Below are 22,249 nucleotides of genomic sequence, written 5' to 3'. Positions count from 1 at the left end.
CATTCATAGTTCTCAGATATAAACCCCCGAAGCTAATCATTAAGTTGAATTTGGAGCACTGTAATTAAACATTAACTTGCTGTTAAACCTTATCCCCCATAATGCAGTTGGTGTAACAGGCTGCACTGATGAAATAAAACCACAGACCATTCAGCAATGACTCTCCCTTGGCACCGCCACAGGAAACTGAAACAAAGAAAATGTGCCATGAATGGAGCTGCTGAATTTTGAATTGACTGAATATCTGAACTTCTTGGCCTGACCTTGTTGGCGTCTTCTTTGTGCTATGATTAATATTGAAATAGGTGGTAGGTCTCTGTCCTCTACAAATTGACCCTAGTTCTTATAGTTGTACTACAGCAGTGTTAAAAAAAAATTCCAGCTTCGGGCCCTCTTATGGCTCTATGTTAATAGCTGCAGGGATTTAATTAACTGAAGGGGTAAGACTTTGGTGCATTTTAAAGCAGGAAGAGATGGTTGTTAAACTGACCAAACCTCTGAGACGATCTCCAGACAGTGGCTGCTTGACAGTTTATGAACCCCTTTAGTAGTTTAGATTATTCTGCTGTTTTACCACGATTTTCTTATTTTCACACTTGCAAACTGGTCACCTTTTGGCTACGGTCACCTTTTTTATGTCAACCAGGGTAGGAGAAGTGAATGAAGAGGGTTTTAGTTTTGTATGTTGTCACCTTTTTCACTACTCCAGAGTTTGTAGGTCTGTTATCATTGCCAGTTTTTATATATGAATTGTCACGTTTATGTTTATCAATTCCATGTCCTTGTTTTGAGTAGTCGGCAAACTACATGAAATGAGGAATCGGGGTATGTACTAAGTGAAGCCCAGCTGTGGGAGCAGCACTGATTAAATGAAAGGGGAAACCAGCCAAAACCACTGTTGTGCCAGTCACAACAATCACCACAACTCTGCCCAGAAGTGGACGGCCATCAAAACTTTCACCAAGAAGCACCAGAAAAATAATAAAATTAGGTAAAGGCAAACCCACCCACACCTCTAGAGATTTGCAGACCTCTCTGGCAGCATCTGGGATAAATGTACATGTGTCTACAATCAGGTGAAAACAGAATAGAAATGACAGAAGGAAACCTCTTCTGTCAAGAAAGAACAAAGTTGCCAGTTTGAACTTTGCCAGAGATCAATTGGACAAACCAGAGACCTTCTGGTTTCTCCATTCTCTGGACAGATGAGTCCAAAATTGAATTATTTGGCCTTAATCACAGGCACCGTGTTTTGAGGGTTCAGACACTTTGAAGCAGCACTGTGTCATCACAATGGAGCTTTATTTTGATGCATTTTTCAATCCAAGTTGTTAATTTACATCTAGAAAGTATTTAAGGGTTTGTTTTTCACCTTGTTGACATAATTATTACATTTCCAGCTCAATGACATGATGCCAGATTCAGGTATTCAGCCTCAGACTTAATCAACACCTCTGTTTGCACTGGCAGTGAAGAAATACCACTATGTCAGGAACTGTTTCTTCAAAGAGAAGTATGTCTATATCTGTTTTGCAGAGAATAAGACGTTCACAACTGTGGCGTTTGAGCACGAGTGAGTGAATATGAACAAAACTTAAGTGGAGCCTGCGTGGGTTAGCTGTATACTAATGGATAGATGGATGGATTGATGTCATGTGGAGGATGTGGACAGTTTTATTTCATTTGAAGTCACCAGGTGTGACTTCACCTCTCCCACCTCCACACTGTGATACAGAAAACAGATGGGCCAAGTGATTTTCAATTTTCATGTCATGGCCCTGGAAAAGAAAGTCCTTCCTGCATTCATCCTACATCAATAGCACTTAGAAGCCGTCTGCTCTGCCAGTTTAACATTACACCTACAGTATATAATGTAGTCAGACTCACGATAGACAGATTTAAAACATGATCAAAACTGACGGAAGAAGAAAGATATCTAATCTTTTTTGTCCCGTTTATTCTTATCTCGTCCCTTGTCACCTGCTGCCTATATTACCCATAATGCAACTTGATCACAGTCAGGGTTTTCGGGTGTGGTAGGCTTTTAGTGGCTGATGTAGCTCGGAGCCACGAGCTTCAAGCTGGGATGAGTGTGTCTGTGAAACTTGCTGCTCCACAGCACCAGACTTATTTCTTTCTCAGACTTATTACATTTCATTTCATGTTCAGGCTATAACCTGAACTAACGTTGCCTCATATTCTGTCCCTGGAGGCAGTTTGTCAGATTTTTTGGCAGCTTGATCTGCTCTAGTACAAAAGGTTTGATGTACATTTTTATACATTTACATGTTCAGTATATTCTGCAAGATCTATAAAAGAATTTTCCTCAGTTCTTATATTTCTGTTAATTTACTAGAAGCTTTTATAAACAGCTCTTTCAATGCACTTCTACCAATAATTTACGATTTCTTTTAAATGAAAGGCTGCGAAACACAGTAAAGCCAAATTTCCTCCAAGCTTAATTGTAGCAGTAATTCAAAAGTATACCATTAAAAGTGAGTTTGACAACGGCTGTAGCAGTAAAGCTGTTCAACTCTTGGCTTGGCATCTTATTAACAAGTCTTTGCTCTCACAGGGAGAGCGGCTGGCCTCCTCTGTTGCCGTGTTGTTCTTTTTGACAAATGGTTTTAATCAAATAAATCATTTGCCCCCAATCAGCACCGGCACACACGAGTCCCCCCCCCCTCCTCCCCCGACATGTAGCTCCATCTACGTGGAGGCTTGACCTCCACATCGAGCAGTTCAAGGCAGCTGATAAGAAGCAGTGGCTTTTCATGGTGGAACCTGGCCAGCTGCTTGTGCACATATGGAGCCGATGTGATGATGAGAAACATTTTTCACACACAGGGTCATTGAGCAGTGGAAAGCAAACAGTAAAGCTGACCGCGACAAGTCTGCGTCCTTCATCTACCATTTCCAAAGCAACGATTAAAAATGAACGCCACCCATCATCAAACTACCATTACATTTTGTCTAAAAGAATCTTTGACGACTGCTATGAAAAGATACTTTTGCAAGGATTTATTTTCTTTTACAAACACATTGAGTGCAAAGGCTCCTGTGAGTAAATGAAAAGCTTTCACAACCTGACTTTAGTTATATCAGGAGGTTTCTATACGTGACCTTTTGGCCCTGGACATTGTCTTGTGCTCCATCCATAATAAGTAATGTTGACAAAAGTGTCATTATGCTCAAGTGTTCTAGTGGGAGTCTCACCCTTGATGGTGCTATTACTAAAAGTGTTACCTCTCCTTGAACAGCATTTACTCAGCCTGTAATTGGATGCTGTAAACAAGGACTGTGTTGCCATATATATATATATATGGTTCTGAAAGGAAAATTGTAAGATTACACAAGGGAAAAAGAAAGTTTAGGCAATATTTAGTAATTAAAGTGCAGCAATTCCACACGCACACACACAGAGGAGGTTGTCCATGGTCGGATTTTCTACCGTGGGGAAAAAATACGGTCAAATGTAAAATTAAATTTTATCCATCTTGCTTGAGGTTGTAACTGCCTGCACAAGGGCTTTGGCTTGAGCAGCTTGTACTCTATGAAGGTCAAAGTGGTCGTAGTGTTGAATGTGTGGGAAAACACGCTTGTATGTCAGGGCTTTTTTCACTGTTTCAAGAAAATAAATAAATAAAAACCACACTTTCCCATTAACTGTGTAAAATCCATGTGCCGCAAGATTTATTAGATGTTCTGACATGGAAGGACACGTTTAAACTGGGCAGCTCCAGCTGAAACAAGAAACATGTGAAAACATAAATGAAAGAGCTTCCTTAGTATATATTTTGTGCGTTAAATTCCATAATTTGATTATTATTTTATTATACAGTTTTTACATACGGAACTAATTTTTCATTAGTGCACCTTAATAAAAATTAAAACTTCCATATTATGAATGTCATTAGACTAATAACACTATATTCAAGGTCACGTACTGTACAGAGCAGCCTCATAATAGACACTCACAGCAGCCACATTTGAAGTCTTAATTCTCTTTTTACTAACTTGTGGCAAATTTAGGATCCTTATCTGAGATGTGAAAGCTGTAACCAAAAGAATAAAATGAATAAATAAAGTCGCTTTCAGCAATGAATCCTGATTTATTTGGATTCACACTTCTCTCCTGTGTGATTGTTGCTAATGCTGTCAGCCGAGGCACCAATGACTCCTCCTGGCGACAGCGGAGAAAGGATGCCAATGTCTTGTTAAGTAATTTTGCAATTTAACAGTCAAGTAATTTTGAGTTCTGTAGATGCTTGCAACCTGCCATCTCCATTTCCCTGGTTCGGATCGTCTGAGTCGCATGGTTTTGTCCTGATAGCACAGACATTCAAATCTCAGCCTCTCCACCAAATGATTTGAATCAGCAATGTTTACGGGGGCAGTCTGGGTTTATTTTAAAAAGCATTTGTTTTTGCTACAGTATGTAGCATGAGATGGATGGTTGTTTTAAATTGTATTCTACCAGTAGATTACAATTCAACTGTCTGGCCAGGACTGTAAATGCTATAGATTTCTCTATAGGGCTGTTTTGGCGTAGTTTAATATAAGAAAAATTGTAGCACCCATTGTCTCATTAATGCTGAGACCACCCTATGCAGTGTTTGGGTACATAGGGGGTGTGGCAGATGTGTGTATGTGCATGTGTGCATAGCAATTCCTAAGTGCACGAGTGTGTGTGTGTGTGTGTGTGCGTGCGTGTGTGTGTGTGTGTGTGTGTGTGTGTGTGCGCGTGCATATGTGCCAGAACATGCTCCTTTGACGTCGGTGACCTTCATATCCCTTGGGTACGCCAGCAGCCATTTATCTTTTATTCATTCTGCCATTTGTGACCAAGGCAGCTTCTCTGGCACTGACGCTTGTCAAAACAGACCCTGTCCCATGATATGCAGCCTGCCGCAGCCTCGGCGGCCCGCGCTCTAACAGTTGATGCAGTTTCCAGGCAAAGAATTAAACTTGTTGGTCCCATTCCCAGGAATTCACCAGCCACTATGTGTTTTAAGAGCCAAAAACAATTTTGTAATTCAATGGATCCTCCTGTTGGTTTGTTATCGGCAATGGCTGGTAGAAGAGACAAGCTCACCAGCCACCACTATTGTTGTTGTTGTTGTTCACACCCTGCTAGCTGCAGGAAGCTTCAGACTGAGCGTGCAGCTTGAACATCTGTCAACAACTCAGTTTGTCTCTCACTGACAGGTGTACCTGCAAAAACAAACTGAAGCATTGTTCCAGGGCTCCTTGGTTATGTTTAATTCTCTCCATCTGGCTCTGTGAGTTTTCAATTATTCAGCTCTCTAAGTTGTTATTAGAAAACAAAGCAGAGCAAGAGGAGGTTTACATTTTTCGGGTGATAACATGACAGCCAGAGAGTTTCTTAAAAGACACCACTGCATACAGGGGGATGACAAATTAAAAGAAAAATCAACACAAGCCCCAAAAACAGCTTCCAGTCTCTGGAAAAATAATCTGTTTAAACATGTTGATCTAACATTTTCTGTTTGTGTGACACATTGGCTGAGTGGTGGGCTGCTGACTGTGAATGTCCCATGTAGGAATTCACTGATACTAAACTTACTTTCTAAATATCATCTTCTAATCTACACTGTGTTTTTTCTACATTGAGATTTGGAAAAAAACAGAGCAGTAGCATTGGTATAACCTGAGTTTGAGTTATTATCAGTGTCATGGTGGAAAGCAATGGCACTAGGTGCATCCTGAATATAGAAGAAACTACATTAGTTATGGGTTTGCCTTTGCTTTGTCACACATCTGTTGTTAAAATCAGAACTAAGTCATCTCACATGGTCACACTTTCTCCACAGCTGGAAGAATATGACATGGAAATAATTCTGGCTCCACAAATGTCTTGTGTATTTATGGAGTATAAATCAAACAAGGACGGTAACTGTTGCATCTCGCACATTTCTCAGCCATAAAACTAAATATTTCAATGCCGGTAATAAAGTTCCTACACCCTGGGACTTTTTTACAAGGTCACACAAAATTGAGATGAAAATGAAAATGACTTGATAGCCTCTGTGGGAAGCCTATTGATTTCCCAAGCAGTGTGCAAGGAGAACTTCTTCCAGCCTCTTATGCCCAAGTGATGGTTTAGAGTCAGGATTACACTAAGCATCTCATTTAAGTGCCCGCTGATTGCTCGAGTTGTTTCACCGAAGGGAAAACTGGAGGAAATTTATAAGACAAAAATGAGATCCTACGCTTTTGATAATGGCATTGGTTTCTGGTCCTGATTCCTTTTTAACTAGTCAGTTCTCACAAGCACAGACTCTATTGAGAGGAGATCTCATTACCCACAATCACTAAATCAGTCTCGTCTGTTCCAAAGTTCATTTGTCTCACGCACTCAGACCTCATGCGGCAGCTATTTTTCCCCCAAGTAGGTGATCACACACTGTACGCCGGTTGGTTGGTGGTAGAGATGTCACCTCGCTCCCCGGGGATTTGGGAAAGCATCTTGGTGCACAGCAAAGTTTTCCTTGTGGGCTGCTTGACATCAGCTAATATAACTGTTATTAGAGGAGAGACACTTCCAGATCTAACAATGGGAATTTGATGTGATATGTGTCAACCTCTAGTTCTAGTCATTATTTTCTCTTTGCCTCGACTCGACTCGGCTGAACCTTTCATGTAGTTGACTTCTTTGATCTAGAGCCTTTGATGGCGGATTGTAAATACAACACCACCGTGTTTTCTGTTGCTGTCAGGGTTAGCTCTTGACACCTGTGTGATGGATTTGTGTGCAAGTTTCTTTGTGTCGACGGGACTGCTGCTTTCTTAGTTAGACGCAGCAGACGCTGCACAACTGTCACTGTTTGTGCCCTCCCTCTCAACCCTCCCAGGAAAATAATCTTTTGCATTTGTTATTATGATGCAAACAATCATAGACATGTTCAGATTTGGGTCTTTGCATGAATATAAACAGCAGCCTTTTGTTTAAAAATACGACTCTTCAGGGGGGACTCTAGTTTTCACAGGTAACTAATTGGCTGAGATTTGTAACATTACATCCAAATTTAGGAATCATATGTTCACTGCTTTTAATCATGTGCCTTTTTCAGCACCGGGGAATCATTTAAGAAATATCTGATTGCAGACATCCTGTGAACAATTTAATTATATCCAAACAAAGCAAAAAAACATATTTCCCTTACAGCCCTGATTATCCATTTCCTCCCTCCTTCTGACCATCCTGCTTTTCCTTTTCCTTCTCAGATGACAACTGCAGACTGAGTGACTACCGTCGGCTGAAAACCAAGACTCTGGATCTCCATGACAAACGCTATATGGGGTCTCACCTCCATGGCGCCCACAAGGACAACATGGCTGCCAGGAAGCAACTCGTTGACATGATGTTTAAACGCTTTGATGCAGATAATAACGGTCGAGTGGAAGCCAGCGAGCTCTCACAGGTAAAGACACTGAAAAACATTTTCATAATTAACACAAATAGATTAAGAAATAAAAATTAAAATTAAATAACAAACGTGCTTACATTCAGTTAATTAAGGGCTTCAGGGTTAATGTAAGAACTTAACCTTGACTCAGTCTAACACCGATGTAAAATGTATTTAGCTACAGGAGCAGAAAGCTGCTTACCATTTCATGACAGCACATCCCCTATTTCAAGATGCACCACAGCTTCTCTTAAGGCTGTCAAGACGTTATTTTTTTTATTCAAAAATAAAAAGAATAATCAAAAGGAGCCCACAAATGAACAAACAGCCCACATGCCCAGGTGTTTAAACTAGTTGCTTTGATGTCTGCCATAATTGCGTCCATTTTATTCTTCTTACCCTTCCCTCTGGTACGTAGCTGTGGTACGCGGCTCTAGGTAAATCTTTTGAAAAGCAATGTGGGTCAAAGGAGTCGTGTGCTCATGGGAGGCTGCAGCCTTTGACCAGCGCTGCCAAGAGGGATGGTTGTGAAAAGAGCTTTTTGTGGCTACCTGCAAGAGGATATTCTGTGCATAACAAACAAAGCTTCCCAGTACCGCAGGACTGGTTTGATATAGAAAGTACTGGAATAATTAACAAAGGTAGGCAACCTGCGGTGGTTTTCAGAACCATGATACAAAGTTGCTGCTCTGAGGTCAGTTTCCTGCTGACACAATAGGATATACTGTCTGTGCAGGGGTCACCTTGGTTTGCTTTGTCAGTGCTCTCTGTCTATCCCGACGGGGGTGGTCTCATTAGATTAATTTAGTATTTTGAGTTCAAAGCATCTAAATAATGCCTCAAAAACAGTGATATTTTTGCCATATTTTCATATTATTTACATATTTTTACATGTTTTTACATTCACACGGTGCCCTGTGCCAGCATGAGAGAAATCAATGCTTAGTGGGTGAAATGCATAGTCAATAGACCATGTTGTGCTGTATTTCATGGAATAACATTGTCAGTATGCTCTGAGTTTGAATTTGAATATGCCCTTTAAACCTATTCAATATTACCCTGGATAGATTCTCAAACCTCTCTACCGCAGGCCAACCTACACGTACACCTCTACACCTTTCCTGAGGTGTTTGAATGACAGAAGCAAGTCAGTAATTAACACCCACATGGAGGAGCTCTTTTCAGGGGTTCCTCAAGGGCCGTCTTTAGTCTTCCGTCCTTTTTTTAGCCTTGGCACATAGAGTGTTGGCAGGTTTTATATAGTGTCAGCTACGTAAATCAAAGTTTCAAAGAAAGCAGGAGAAGAGAGGATTTCAGGGACAGTTAGAAATGAAAATATCAGTGGGCTGCAGGTGGCTTCTAGAAGGTGTTCAATTGAATCCAAAAGAATTTCATTCACATAAATGCATAAATTCACGGTCCTGTTGATTTATAATCGGCACCAGTTTTTTTTTTTGGTCACACTCTCATACTGCATCCCAAAGGTGTTGCGCTGCAGTGACAGGAAACTTACACACACGTCTAAATGACCTAAAAATGTTGAGAAGACCTTTCAGATTCTGCTGACTGTCAAGTTGCAACAAAATTACCACAGAGTAAATAATTGCATGACAAATATGAGAGCGAAATAGCTCCATCAATCTGATAAATCACTTGATAAAAGACGGTAGTCATGGCTTGAGTGTGCCTCAAACATAAGCGGCCCCTAAATGTAATTATGGATTGGGTCTTTAATGAGTTTTTATGATGGTGCATTAAATGTCTTTCAGAATGTAATTTCAGAGTAATAAGAGTTTTAGATATCGTGCACAATACATAACAGTTCAGACTAACTTAGATTGCTTTCTCGGGACAATCTGCTCTTGTTTTCTAAACTTGAGTTGCTTGAGCTTGAAGTGCAGAGTTTTGTTTATTGACAAAAGATGAAAGGGAAAGAAGACAAGACATTTATGCAAATTAAATGTTATTGTGAGCAACCATCAAAAGAGCACTACACAAGCAAATCACACTCTTATCAGCTGTTGAAAGTACAAAACCACGGCCGCCACCCTTGTGCCCTTAAGCGCCCTTTATAATTGGAGTGTTCTCAGATCTCATTTGAAATTCTGGGATGGAAATCCCTCATCCTGGCTTACTTGACTTGCCCGTGAGTGTGCACATGAAGGGGCACGGGGAGCAATTGTCACTGACCTTTGAGTCTTGGGTGCACTTTAGAAATGTCAAATCAAAACTAGTTTTTTCCCTTATGTGTGACTCACATTGATCATTAAAACAAACACAGGATAGTTGCAATTATAGCGTTTACACAAAAAACTAAAAAAAAACAATAGCATGTACTGTTTTCTGGCAATGTCAAGCTGTCATCTGAGACAAAAAATGTAGAGGACAAAGAGCATTTGAGATTTTTCCAGGCAAAGATTGTGTTAAATGTGTTTTAATGGAGTTTTAAGAGATTGGTATACAGAGACACATTATTCATCCCCTTGGAAAAATTTATTATTTTTCGATTAATCAGTTCAATGTTATAAAAGTTTAATGAAATAATTATATATGTATATATATATATATATATTTTTTTTGTTTGTTTAACTTTTTATTTTATAATAAAAAAGAAAAAAGAACATTTTCATGTTTTTAAGGTCATGGCTTTGGTCCTTTCTCTGAAGTACAGAGAAGGTCTTTTATCCTGTTCCAGATATTGTATGGAAAAGAAATTTGAAAATGTTCAATTATAAAACAAGTCTTAGAAAAGATGACCTCTGCTCACACTTATTTAGTTATTGAAGGACAAATCTTTAGAAATTATGAGCGAAGCCATCAAAGGTCTTTTTCTAGGAGCCATACATATTCCTCAAAACAGAACACGTTGTTCAGTTATCAAAGCTCGTGACTTCAACTCCACTTAAAAATCTGTCAAAGTCCACCTGCATTACTTTGACTCAAAGCAAGCAGAAAGACGGAAGAAGAATCAATGAGTCAATAATGTTTTTGTCTTTTAGCTTTTCTTTTCTCCTTTACTGTAAGACCTGCATGGCATTTTAGGAGATCGGTTATATTTGTTAGCTCACTTTTGGTTTGGCTTAAAAACAGACAGTGGGTAATAGAATTGAAAGAGGAGAGGAATAAAAGACCAATTTTACAGATGAGATAAAACGATTGAAGATGTGAAAGACACAGGCACCTCTTACACTCTGGTTATTTGTCACTTGTAGCATCCGTGGGCTGGACTAAAGATAACCCATTACAGGTGACTCCTCTTTTTTTTTTTTGTTAGGGAAGGGAAGTGCACTGATCCGATGGACGAGGCATGATGTATAAAGCTGTCCCTTGTGATCAGCATTTTGACTGCTGATCTACTATGATGGATGTGTTCCTGCCAGGGCCAGGCTCAGGGTGTTGGATAGGATCAAGCTTTAGCAGGATAATGATGAAACCTGTGCAGTGTTTTTTGGGGTGCCGTCTCAACATCCGCTGTGACAGAACTTCAGTGACTCTTTAAGCTTGGCCGCGGTGAACTGCCAGGTTTAGGGCCGTTTGTGCATTTCATCCACTTTCACATTCAACACAGCTTTGCTTGGGCACGTAATGTTGACTCATTAGAGATTATATCCACAGCTTTCAAAGTAGATGAAAAAATTCAGTAAACAAACTAAGTACATTTACCCAAGGACGGTGCATAACCACAGTTTTGAGACACTAACACTTTACTTATGGGGTTCCATTCAGTGCTTTAGAAAAATTAAACTTGTTCTTCTTTTCCTTAAAAGAATAACAGTGTTATTTAACTTGCAGATTGTGGGAGGTTTTATGCATTTAAATATTAAAAATTGTGGAAAGGTTACATATGCATGCATGTTGTGTTGGTGGGCATTGAGGCGTGCCATGAAAAAGATGATGGAGGGTTTGCTGTAAAAGGTTGAAATTTATTAGACAAAAAAAAGGTGTAAAAAAAAGAGAAAAAAAGAAAACATTATTGTCATGGTTACATATGAATAAATGTGTATTGATTGTATTTAAAGCTGGAGTTTTTCTGTCTGAAACCGGATCATGACCTTTCCGTGATGTTGCTGTCAGTGCATGAACCTAACCATAAGAAACTTAATAATGCTGTTGATGTTGCTTGAAGATATTGAACTGCAAAATTGGATATTACAGTAACTTGTTATCGGTCAACATTTCATCTCTTTCTTTTTTCAAACAAAACAAATACTGTTATGGCAGCTTTGTGTGTTCTGTGAAAAGTATTTGCTTGACATGACATTTGCTTAAACATAATAAGTAGGTGAGATGGTTGATGACAAGTACCAATGCATTCTCATTGAAGGTCATCAAGCAAGAGGGTCTGTCCAAGGATTTCTCCGAGTGCACACTGTTTGACCTCCTGAAGTACAACGACGTCAACGATGACGAACACCTGACAAAAGATGAGTTTTACACAGCTTTTGGTGAGTACAAACAATGCTTTGTTAGTGATAGATTTCTTTGTGATAAGAAAAACCCATTTGACCAGAATGAAAGCAACAGCATGTGATGTTTCTGCACCGACATTTTCCATTTACATTGTCTGAGAAATACATTGATCTGATGAGACAGAAATGATTTTCTCATCTGCAGAGAATAAGTCAGTATTTTTTGATTCCTCCAAAATTGTTTTATAACGTGTCTTCAAGTTTACTGCTCACATCACCTGGGCAGTAATGCAAATAATCATTATGAACAACCTGTAAAAAGTCCACCTGAAACCATAGAAACAACAACTACCTGTCAGAGCAAACCACCGCGGGATAAATATGTTGACAACATAATTAACATACTATATTTATACTCATAATGCTCCTTCCTAGGTTTTTTTCTTTAAACCAACACTAAGGAACTTTTCAACCTTCATATAATATTTTCATAACTTTTGTGGTGGTACATCGTCTTACAACAGGTTGAATGACACCTCTGTCATGGCCTGAGGGGATCTGTATCGCCTTCACTGGCACTAAGCAGCTTTGAGGAGCATGGCAGGACACCGGCTCTCACTTAAAGGGACAATGAGGAGTTTTGGAAAAGCGAAGCGTTTTCCCACTACATTTATGAGCCTCCGCACGCACCGGCGCAAGACTGACTCATGTTTTCATTCATCAAGAATCAAAGTCAGAGGTTCGAAGACGATCAGATACCGTCGTAATTCCGACCATAAACGGCGATTCAGCGGCATTATTCTCATGACTCGCCGGGCAGGGTCCGCAGTAGGGAGCAGGCAATGCGGCACCTTTCCGTCGCATTGTGTATGTGTGTTTACTGTGAAATGATCCGCTGGTAACAGAAACTTAGTTTGGACGTCTTCTGTTAATTTCCACGCACCAGGAGATCAGAATGTTTACGCCGCTACGCGCTGGTGCTCATGGGAAATGGAGTCTTCCACTACCACTTTGGGCCACTGGCGCTGCCAAACTCAACCAAAATTGAAAGTTCTTATGTACTGCTTTAAATAAACCTTATAGGCTCCTCAAAAGGAAAAGTTGATAAAATAAATAAAAATAAATAATAAATTTTTATATTAAATATTAAATTTTTTAATTTTCCACTTTGAAGAGGAGCCACTAACGTCTGAACTATCGTTTTTTTGTTGCATTTCCTTGGAAACCCGGGCCATTCTTCAAAGTTGATAAAGGTGTTGATACACTTGGAAAAGTGTTTGATATCTCGCCAAAGGTATATCCCACTTTGAACTCCATATTGTTGCCAGCTGTGTTGTCGGCCTTCAGATGTTGGATCCACAGGGATAGATGGATAAAGGATTTAAACCTGGAGTTGCTGCCAAAGGAACCAGGTCACAACTACTGCGAAACAGCAGTTCAAACTAAACCCCAACCCACCTCCCCACCCCCCCGCCCCCCCGTAATGATGACAAGTGCTCCACCATATCCAAGTCGCACCAACAACAGTGCACCAGTTTCCTCCCTTTGTTTCCTCCTCGTGCTCTCTTTCATTGTTCTTTGCTTGTCTGACATTTTCAGTCAGCTCAATATGCTCTGACAGAATATCCTCTGACATTTGGCTGGCTTGACACATTTAACGGTGGTAGAGAATTCATAATCAACCTTCATCTCATCGGCTCTTTGTATTTAAATCATTTCTCAGAACAAGACAATACGAAAGAGTCACAAGAGCAAATGGCAAAGTGAAAGAGTCTCACCTTGTCTGCTAATCCCCACATCATACATGAATGTGTGGGAGCAAACTCCTTCTGGCAAACCATGGGAATAAAGGGACCGGAGCCAATCTGGGGAGAGCTGCACTTCCTTGAAGAGTTGAAGTGCGCACACTCCAACTATTCCTCTTCAGTTTTCAGATCTCCCAGCTTAACTGCTCACAAAGGAATGGGGTATTTTATGTAAATCTCTCCTTCTGGGGCAGTTTCTTTCAACCTGTTTCATTCTTTTCTGTCAGTGTTTCTTTTCCAGTCTTTGTCCACAAGTGCCACTAAATGTTGTTATTTAGCAACAGTGAATAGCTTTCCAAATATACGTATATGAAAATATACGACTCACTGCAAAAACTGGCGACTGAGGAATGAGCGAAAAAATGTATTCAATAAAAGAAAAAGTAGCAGTTTTAATAAGTTAATGACGATCTAGGGATGACTAAAGGGATTTTTGTGTCTTTTCATTCCATTCAGTGATGTATAGATGATTGTTTTACATACATGGAGGTCATTCTAGTTATTAGCGGTTGTCTTCTGCACTTTGTTCATTTCAAAACTTTGTTTACCTTGCTAAACACTGAAGTACTCTAAACAAAGACCCTGAGTTTGCCTGTAAGGCAGTTCAGAGCGGAAGACTGATAATAAGGTCACAAATTCACCTTCTCTGGAGACTAACAGCTGTATTCAACATTTCAATTCACCTAATTTCAATAGTACTCTATTTATCTTATCTAAGATATTCGTGGTGCAAAGGACCAAACACATTAAATGGACACACATTCAAAAATGTTATCATCTGTCATGTGGTCCAAAGAAAGAAAAGTGGGTAGACAATAATTCTTTGCCAGACTGGCAAACAAAACACTAAAAGCTGCATGGGAACATGGAATTTATAATAGAGGTCTTGGACCTGCTCTGAAACAAGCCAGAGAAGAATACATCCCTCCTCAGACTCAGTCTGAGGGGCTGAGTACAGTTTATTCAATCAATTAAAAAAGCAGCTGTGGAGGAAAAGAGCAAGAATATTATTAAAATGTCCTAAGAACAAATGCACACCAATGGAAACTAAAATGATTTGTTTACATGCTTCAAAGAAAAAATTATATCAATAATTGAAAGTCCTGTTTGCACCACCTGCACCAACAGTAAAACACGCTGTAGCTGGAAACGGGGAGATACATTCACAAAATGCTGTGATTCAACCATGTTAATATTTATGAATCAATTTCCAAAAAAACATTTAACAGCATCAATCCCACAGGCTAAGGATTGTCCTAAAATAAACAAGGCTTCATTTGCCTCATCAGAACAATGTTCCTGTGCGCAGTGAAGTCCAGTTCCTGTTCTCCCTCTAAAAACATGCCACTGTAATCATGTTGTAACACACAGGCATAAATCCTGTGGCAACAAAATGAGGCTGAGACCAACACGGTCTGACTCAGGGTCGGGTTTTCATCCCTCAAAAACCGATTTGACCTGTAAAGACATCCAATTGAAACTAATGTCATCCAGTTGAAAAAAAACATCCATATCATTCACCGCTACGTCACAGTTCTGCATCTGTGCCTCACTGTGACACCCACAATCATTGAACATCATCTTTAAGAGTCACATTAGGAAAAGAAAGCTAATTGAAAACACATTACTTTTTACGATGGTATTGAATCGACTAAAAACACAAGTTGGTCAGATTTACTGAGCATGGCCAATCTGTTTTATTACTGTTGGTGCTCTTCCACATTCAGGTAATAAACAACCACAGCGTCATTTTACCTGTGTGGATGGATGTTGACTGGCTGTTGACAAAATGCAATTGCAGGCATCTTCATAACGGCTTAAGTCAAAGACTTTAACATGCATCGCATTGGTTGGTTGCAGATGTAGCCAGGAGAGACATGGACAGAATCCACGGATTTATTTGGGCTTATAGTCGACGCTCACAGTGACTGAGGCAAAAAAAAAAAACCTGTGGCAGTCATTGCAATCATAATCTGTGAGTGGCAGCAATAAAAATCTATGCAAATACTTGAAGCGCTGTCGTAAACTGAGCACAGACAGTAAATCCGTTGATCCAGTGTGTCCAGAATTATGGCGCAGCTTTGAAACCAACAGCAGCAAATTCAGTCCGACTCCCCATGAAAACGGCACCTGTCTGACTGCTCTGCTAATAAGGACCCTTTGCACACCTTTGTGGAATATTCAAAGCGTGGCAACATTGTTTGTCAGGGCAGAAGATAAGACTTTAATGTCCATGCATTATTCATTCCTCCTTTGCATAGACAAGAAGGGGGTTGAGAATCAATTTGCTTCAGCTTGCAGTAAGGAAACTGTCTGGCAGAAGTGATGTCTTTTAATTAGATGATGTTACAGATATGAATGATGTCTGCCACACTACTGATAGTCAGCTCTTTGTCATCGTTCAATAATTTGGTGAATGATGGCCCATTGCATCATGGGTAAACAGATAAGGTGCCATCTATCAAAAAGTGTCATTAACTTTTGGTAGGAGTGTCACAGTACATTGGGGCCTTGACTGGCAGCCATTAACACCTGATATGCACTACCAAAACAAAAAAAAACACAAGCCTTTAGTATTACACCATTAAAGGCACAGCAATTACATTAAATGTACTTCGCTCAAGTAAGTATATAGGAAAGTTTTGAAAAACATAAATGTTATGAAATACACAGCACACTGCAGCTAATGGGGATCCTAACAAATAAATAAATAAAAAATAAAAAACTGCAGCTGTCCCATATAGGAAAATAAAAAAATAAACCAAAAACACTATTATGAGCTTTGGCTTATGAAGTGTAGCACTTGTACTTTATGCTGTCAGCCACTAAAGGTGAAATACAATTATTGCATTTCAAGCAGAGGTCAATTTTGTGCAGCGTGGCATATATAGCCACCTTGGCTGTGAGTGTATGTAGTAATCTGCAACACTCCTTCGTCTTGGCGCTGCATCCAGGACTGTCTTCACAGCCGCCGTAGCTGTGCACTCTGCTAAAACGAGGTGGTTGAAACCACTTTAGTGCAGTCAGTGCTCAGAGGGATCTGTCTGTCTTCTGCAGCAGACAAGTCAACGTGTGCGATCTCAGCCAAACAAACTTAGGAAAAGGTCATGCTCGCAGTTTGGCAAGTATTATCTCTCCCTAAATATAAAAAGGGAGTCAGGAACACAGCGCATCTGATGTTCGACTCACCTGTGATTTTATCTGATTGTGGGTGGCATATCCAGGCAGTATAAGCCACACTCAGTGTATAATTAACCAAGTTGGATAGCATTTTAAAGGCTGCTACACGTGAGCCAGACTGCGACTGCATCCTTGTGCCAATGTGCTTTTTAAGCCCTTTGAAGTTGGCAGGGCAATCACAGAGCGCTTTGCCTCTGCACCATGCAGTTTAAATGTTATTAGTTTGGTTACACCTACTACAGTTAATGCATTCTCTGAGCGTCTAGACGTACTGCTCCACAGACAACAATGAAAATGAATGTGCAAGCGTTTGGAAAGAATCCTCAGACTGAATGCTCCCTCAGGCTAGTTTGTTAGCATTATAACTTGTCCCAAACAAAACCTCCTCTTATGTTCTTGCGCAGCAGATTTGCATTGCACCTTGCTGTATAAACTAAATGCAAAAGTCCTCTCTACTTGTCATGGTTTCATTTCAAGTCTCTGGCAAGAGCAGCAGAAACACAAGTTGTCCTACTTTATGCACTGTTATAGCTGTAATGACAGTTTTCATCTCATTTTTAGCCCGTCTTTAGTATTTATTATCAAGTATTTACTCAGTATACATTATTTAGCTGAGTCACAGTAATGACCAATAGGTAATGCTATCTGTGCTGCACTGTGGGTTGTATCTCACACACGCTTATTGTTCTTGGGTGCCAAGATATTGATCTGAACCCTGACACCACTGACAGAGCACACAGCCAGGAGATACAGCTCTTTGATTTCTGCTGAGGCTAGAAGCCTTGGAGCGCCCGTCAGACTCCTGAGGGACTGGGGGGAACCCAAGATGGACTGTAACGTGATCCATCATATTGTAATTTTGATGATGCCACCACAGATAGCATGAGTTCAAGGTGAGGGTTGATATTGTTTCTATTAAAGGTAACACTTATGGTATGTTAATATCAGGGATTCCCCTTCACCATATGATAGTGAGTGACACCTCTTATACATAAATTCATCTTGAACTATGGTCAGATCTTCATCCAAGTTGCAATTATGAACAAATACAATCTTACTGAGCTGATAAAATACACAAATAAATCATTGTATTGTTCTAGTCCTCATTAAGATATTCACAGTCTAGGCTGGAAATAGCACATCAACCCCTCGGCTAATGACATTAACAAAAGCTAATTGGAGTCAGGAGTTATCAAATCTAGAGTCAAATCAATGAAAGGATTGGAGCCCGGCCTGGACGGCTCCAATCATCAAAGGGAAAATGAATACCCAAGTTTATCAAGGTATCTGACAGGATAATGCCAGGGAGGCTGCCAACGTCCTGAAGCTCACTAAAGGGTTGACAATGACTCCAAACATGAAAGTCGACCTAGACCATAATCCAGTAGAGATGCTGTGGAAAGACTGGAGGAGAGGCACTGGCTAAGAATATGGCTAAGTTGAATTTCTATATGGCACAATGGTCTAGATCAACCATCACTGGAATAGTTAAACTGAAGCATGCACTGACACAATAAGAGGCAAAAAGAAAGAAACAGTCCATCTCTCCCCTCATGATTCACATAGTTTCTTTGTCTTGCATTCACCATAGAGACATTCTGGCCAATTGGAAAGGTCCTTGGGCAAATCATAAGGACATTTGAGCTGTGAAATGACCCATGGAGGTGACCCATCACTGCACAAACAGATGGTAGCCAGGTTCAATTAAAGGATTTTTCTTTTCTTTGGCACTCTAAGTAAAAAAGCACAACCCCAAGTTTAGGCAACTAAATCATAATCATTAAATTGAGGAATCAATCTTACCACAACCTCCATTTAGTACCTGTTTTTAAGTTTTTAATCACATGACTCTCATCAGCAGATGGTACTTTTGGCACGTCTATGGAGGAATTACCTTTTGCCCATGTTGGTTTTACAGTAATATTCAACATTTGATGATAACAACATGGATCCTGTGGTGACATTGTTTTTTTGTTTTTTGTTTTTTGCCAGTTGTCAACAAGGTCAGGTATGAATTTGGAGCCTCTCTACTTGATTACATTAAAATGTTGTTAATAAATTAATGGTAACACTTTATTTTAAGGGGTCCTTGTTCCTGTGTATCTACCTAATTAATTAATTAATTAATCCTTGTCACACTTGTAATAAGAAATGCTTGTGCAAAGAGAGAGGCCACTTTGGCATTTCTTATTACAAGTGTAACAAGGACCTGTAAGTACACCAAAATACACTATGTAATTACAATGTAAGTACATAAATTAATTGAGGAAACATGTTCAAGGTCAAATTTAAGAAAGACGATCATGTCACTGTTTCTGGTCATGGCTGCTGTGGATTTACCAAAATTCTAATGCAAGTCTTAGCAAATTCATATGTCAGCCTTTTAAATTACTTATTTTGCAGGGAAGCATAGGAATTTCATTTCATTTAATTAATTTGTTTATTTGAATGGGACTGTGCAGTAAATGGACGTACAATACAAGATACATACACCGTATTAACTACAACTGCTAGTTTCCATCCGTAGTCCCAATTGCATCTGTCTTGTTGTGGTGGTCCTTCTGCTTTTCCCTTTTCATTACTGTCCTTTTTACATGATTTGTAACATTTTTGTGCCTACAGTACTTTCTTTTTATGTCATCCTTACTCTCATTTGCTTTTGGTCAAAGGCTTGACACCATCAGTCTTGTGTGTGTTTCCAAGCCTGGTGTAATCCCTGCATTTGCAGGAAGTTTGCCAAGCTCAAAAATTGGTTAACTTACTGTCTCTACCTCTGTAAAGATTATAATTAGACACCCAAAATAACAGCTGGGCCTCCTTCCTTCAATGCTTCCACCAGGGGTAGTTTGCTGTTATTTGGCACCCATGGCACAGCAACAATTAATGGATACGCAGCCTTTTACTTGGAAGAACCCCTGCTGAGCACTCCATTCACAGGCTGAGAGAAGTGGTGTTCAAATGGTTTCATTATACATGGTTAATTTTCTAACATGTGACTTTTCTATCACCAGAATGCATTAGAGAGATTTAAAAGAAGTTGACTGACTTTTTTTTTACTCTAAGTGATCCTTGAGCAAAGTACAAGGGCCAATTTCCTCAGTGATTCTGAAGGAATGATTGTTGTTGTTCTTCCCTTTGAACTTGATGACAAATTATATCTTTACTATAGCTGTTTTTTCGTTAGAATATAAAAAAATTACCCCATGGCCATGTAATGACTAAAGTTCAATTATGGATAAAGAAAACCAGACACTTAGCATTAGAGTTTATTCACTGGCATAAACCCAATAAAAATGAGACAGAAACATGTCTAACTTTTTCTTTTAACACCAGTTTGTGGCAGGAAAAAAAATCCTTATCCTTGAAATAAGTGCTATATTTTTTTTCATTTTGTGGAGCAGCAACAGAATTTTAAGTGATACATCTCAAAGAACATGATAAAATATAACTTTCAGAAGCAAAAGTGGTTTGACAGAACAATAAATCAGAATAAAAGACAAACCACAACAGTAGTCGCTCCATCAATCCACATCCACTCCCAAGAGAAGTGTGTCACTACTGTATGTAAGCCCCAAAGTCTTTTTTGTGTAAACTCCATAGGGAGCGGTACAGATCACACAAACTCCAACAGTACTTTGTTGTTAACTTCCCTTTCTTTTACATTGATAATGATCGTTTTAAGGGTCCAAGTTTGAGTATGAGCTCTTTGGTTTCACTGCAGCCGCATGCAACTATGATGAATGAAGATGAAATAAATGAGTCCAGATTAAACACTGCTGTTTGCTTCCTGTGAAACCCTGCTGCAGCTTACTTGAATCTCTGATGTTACTCAGCCTGGTAAGGATGAGTGACTGCCCTGCTGCTGACAAGGCAGCTGGTTCTGAGGACGGTGATGCTGTGTGGAGTCACAATCTTTTTGGATTCACTGAATGAACGCTTCAGTAGCGATCACCCGCCACCGAGAGGTCAGGTTTAAATTCCCAGTATGGATAAACCTTCTCTCCAAATATATTTTCTGCCCTCTGACTGAGAGGTTCAACGTGCTTTTCTGGCTGTCAGGATTGTTAAGCATTTCAGTGTAAACAGATTGCTGCGTTCATCCTCTTCTCTCAACATTTAACATCTCCTTTCAACCAGTAGAAGGTGTTGACATGCACCATTTGCAGTCGTGCAGCTTCTCCAGTGCTGCGCGGCCGCTGCTGATGTCAAACTAGTAGAGGTGACCTACAGTGCAGCTTACTGCATTTCCAGCAGGTGAAGCTGATTGATGCAGACCTAACTACCCTGCCCTCACACACACCAACACAGGCATCACTCAACATTAAACCCTCAATAAAAATAAATGCTACAAGTTAAGAGCTCTACAGTTTCAGTTCTAGGATTTTCTTACTGCAGTAGGGTAGCAGAATTTTTCATTAGTTGTTTTCCACAAGGTAGCAGTGATAAAATTAGTCCAATTAGAGCTCCTCGTAGGTTCTGCTGCATACTAATGCTGGCCTTCCCTCAGGATGTCTCCCAACAGCTGTTTTGGAAACAGTCTTGCGGCTGATAAGCCAGCGGTAATGCACTCACCATTTGGCCAGGCCATTTGTTAACATTTTACAGTCATCATGATATTTGTAATGTTTGTGGGAGGGGAGAGGAGGTGGGTAATTATAATCTCCTCACTCTTTACCTAACAAGTCATTTCTGCATTTCTGAGTGCTAATGCTATAAAAACACAAATCTTTTCTTCAGGTTCACCAGAAGCAGAGAGATGAGACGGGAGATGCTGATGGTTTCTAAAAGCCTGGTCACTGTAGCTGTGCCTGGAGTATTTTCCTTGGCTTGGGACTGTTCAAAGCATTATAAAATAATCTCATTTAAGTGGAAAAGCTCAGATTCAACATCAAAGGTATTTCTGCCCTTAAAATGATGCCAAAGTTCTTTGACCTAAAGTTGAGCTCCAGAGTTTTTTCCACGTTGACAAACACATTTACTTACATTGATGAATTCAACTCGTTCAGAAATAGTGCACAACCGTCTCAGATGAAGTTATTACCTTCAAAAATGCCAAGAAGATCTTTTTACAGGTCTGTGATCTTGCAATAACAAGCTGACATGTACATCTGTTTTTATTTTCGGTCTTGTTTTTCTGCTTTTGGGGTTGTTCGTTCGTCATTTTGTGCACGCAACACATGCTACACAAGAACATCTTTGATTACAAAACTCTAACGGTCAAATTAAAACCCATAAGATCAAACTACGAGGCACTGATAAATAACATCTGAATTTAAACTGAATAAATACAGAAACATGAACTTTAGAATTAACTTCTTTTCTCCTCACTTTGCTGCGAGAATACTGCTATATTATCAAGTTAATTATCATTGTTAAATCTCAATGTCAACGCAGCACTCGCAGAGGAGGCTCCCACCCTCTTATC

At 39.7% G+C, this 22,249-nt stretch overlaps 1 protein-coding gene across 2 annotated transcripts in view; it reads left to right on the top strand.

Moving 5' to 3' along the window:
- Nucleotides 1–22,249, top strand: part of fstl5 (follistatin-like 5) — a 168,469-nt gene that overhangs the window by 79,472 nt on the left and 66,748 nt on the right. For both annotated transcript variants that reach the window (XM_085789142.1, XM_085789141.1), the window contains exons 5-6: nucleotides 7,249–7,445; nucleotides 11,755–11,875. In XM_085789142.1, the coding sequence (XP_085645268.1) occupies nucleotides 7,249–7,445; nucleotides 11,755–11,875 (318 nt within the window). The remainder of the gene's footprint in view (nucleotides 1–7,248; nucleotides 7,446–11,754; nucleotides 11,876–22,249) is intronic.

This window comes from Trachurus japonicus, chromosome 10, assembly GCF_045865225.1.
Source record: "Trachurus japonicus isolate A0001 chromosome 10, Traja_1.0".
NCBI classification, from domain to species: domain Eukaryota; kingdom Metazoa; phylum Chordata; class Actinopteri; order Carangiformes; family Carangidae; genus Trachurus; species Trachurus japonicus.
Note: the sequence above shows the minus strand (reverse complement) of the source record. Positions and strands in the feature narration are given on the sequence as shown.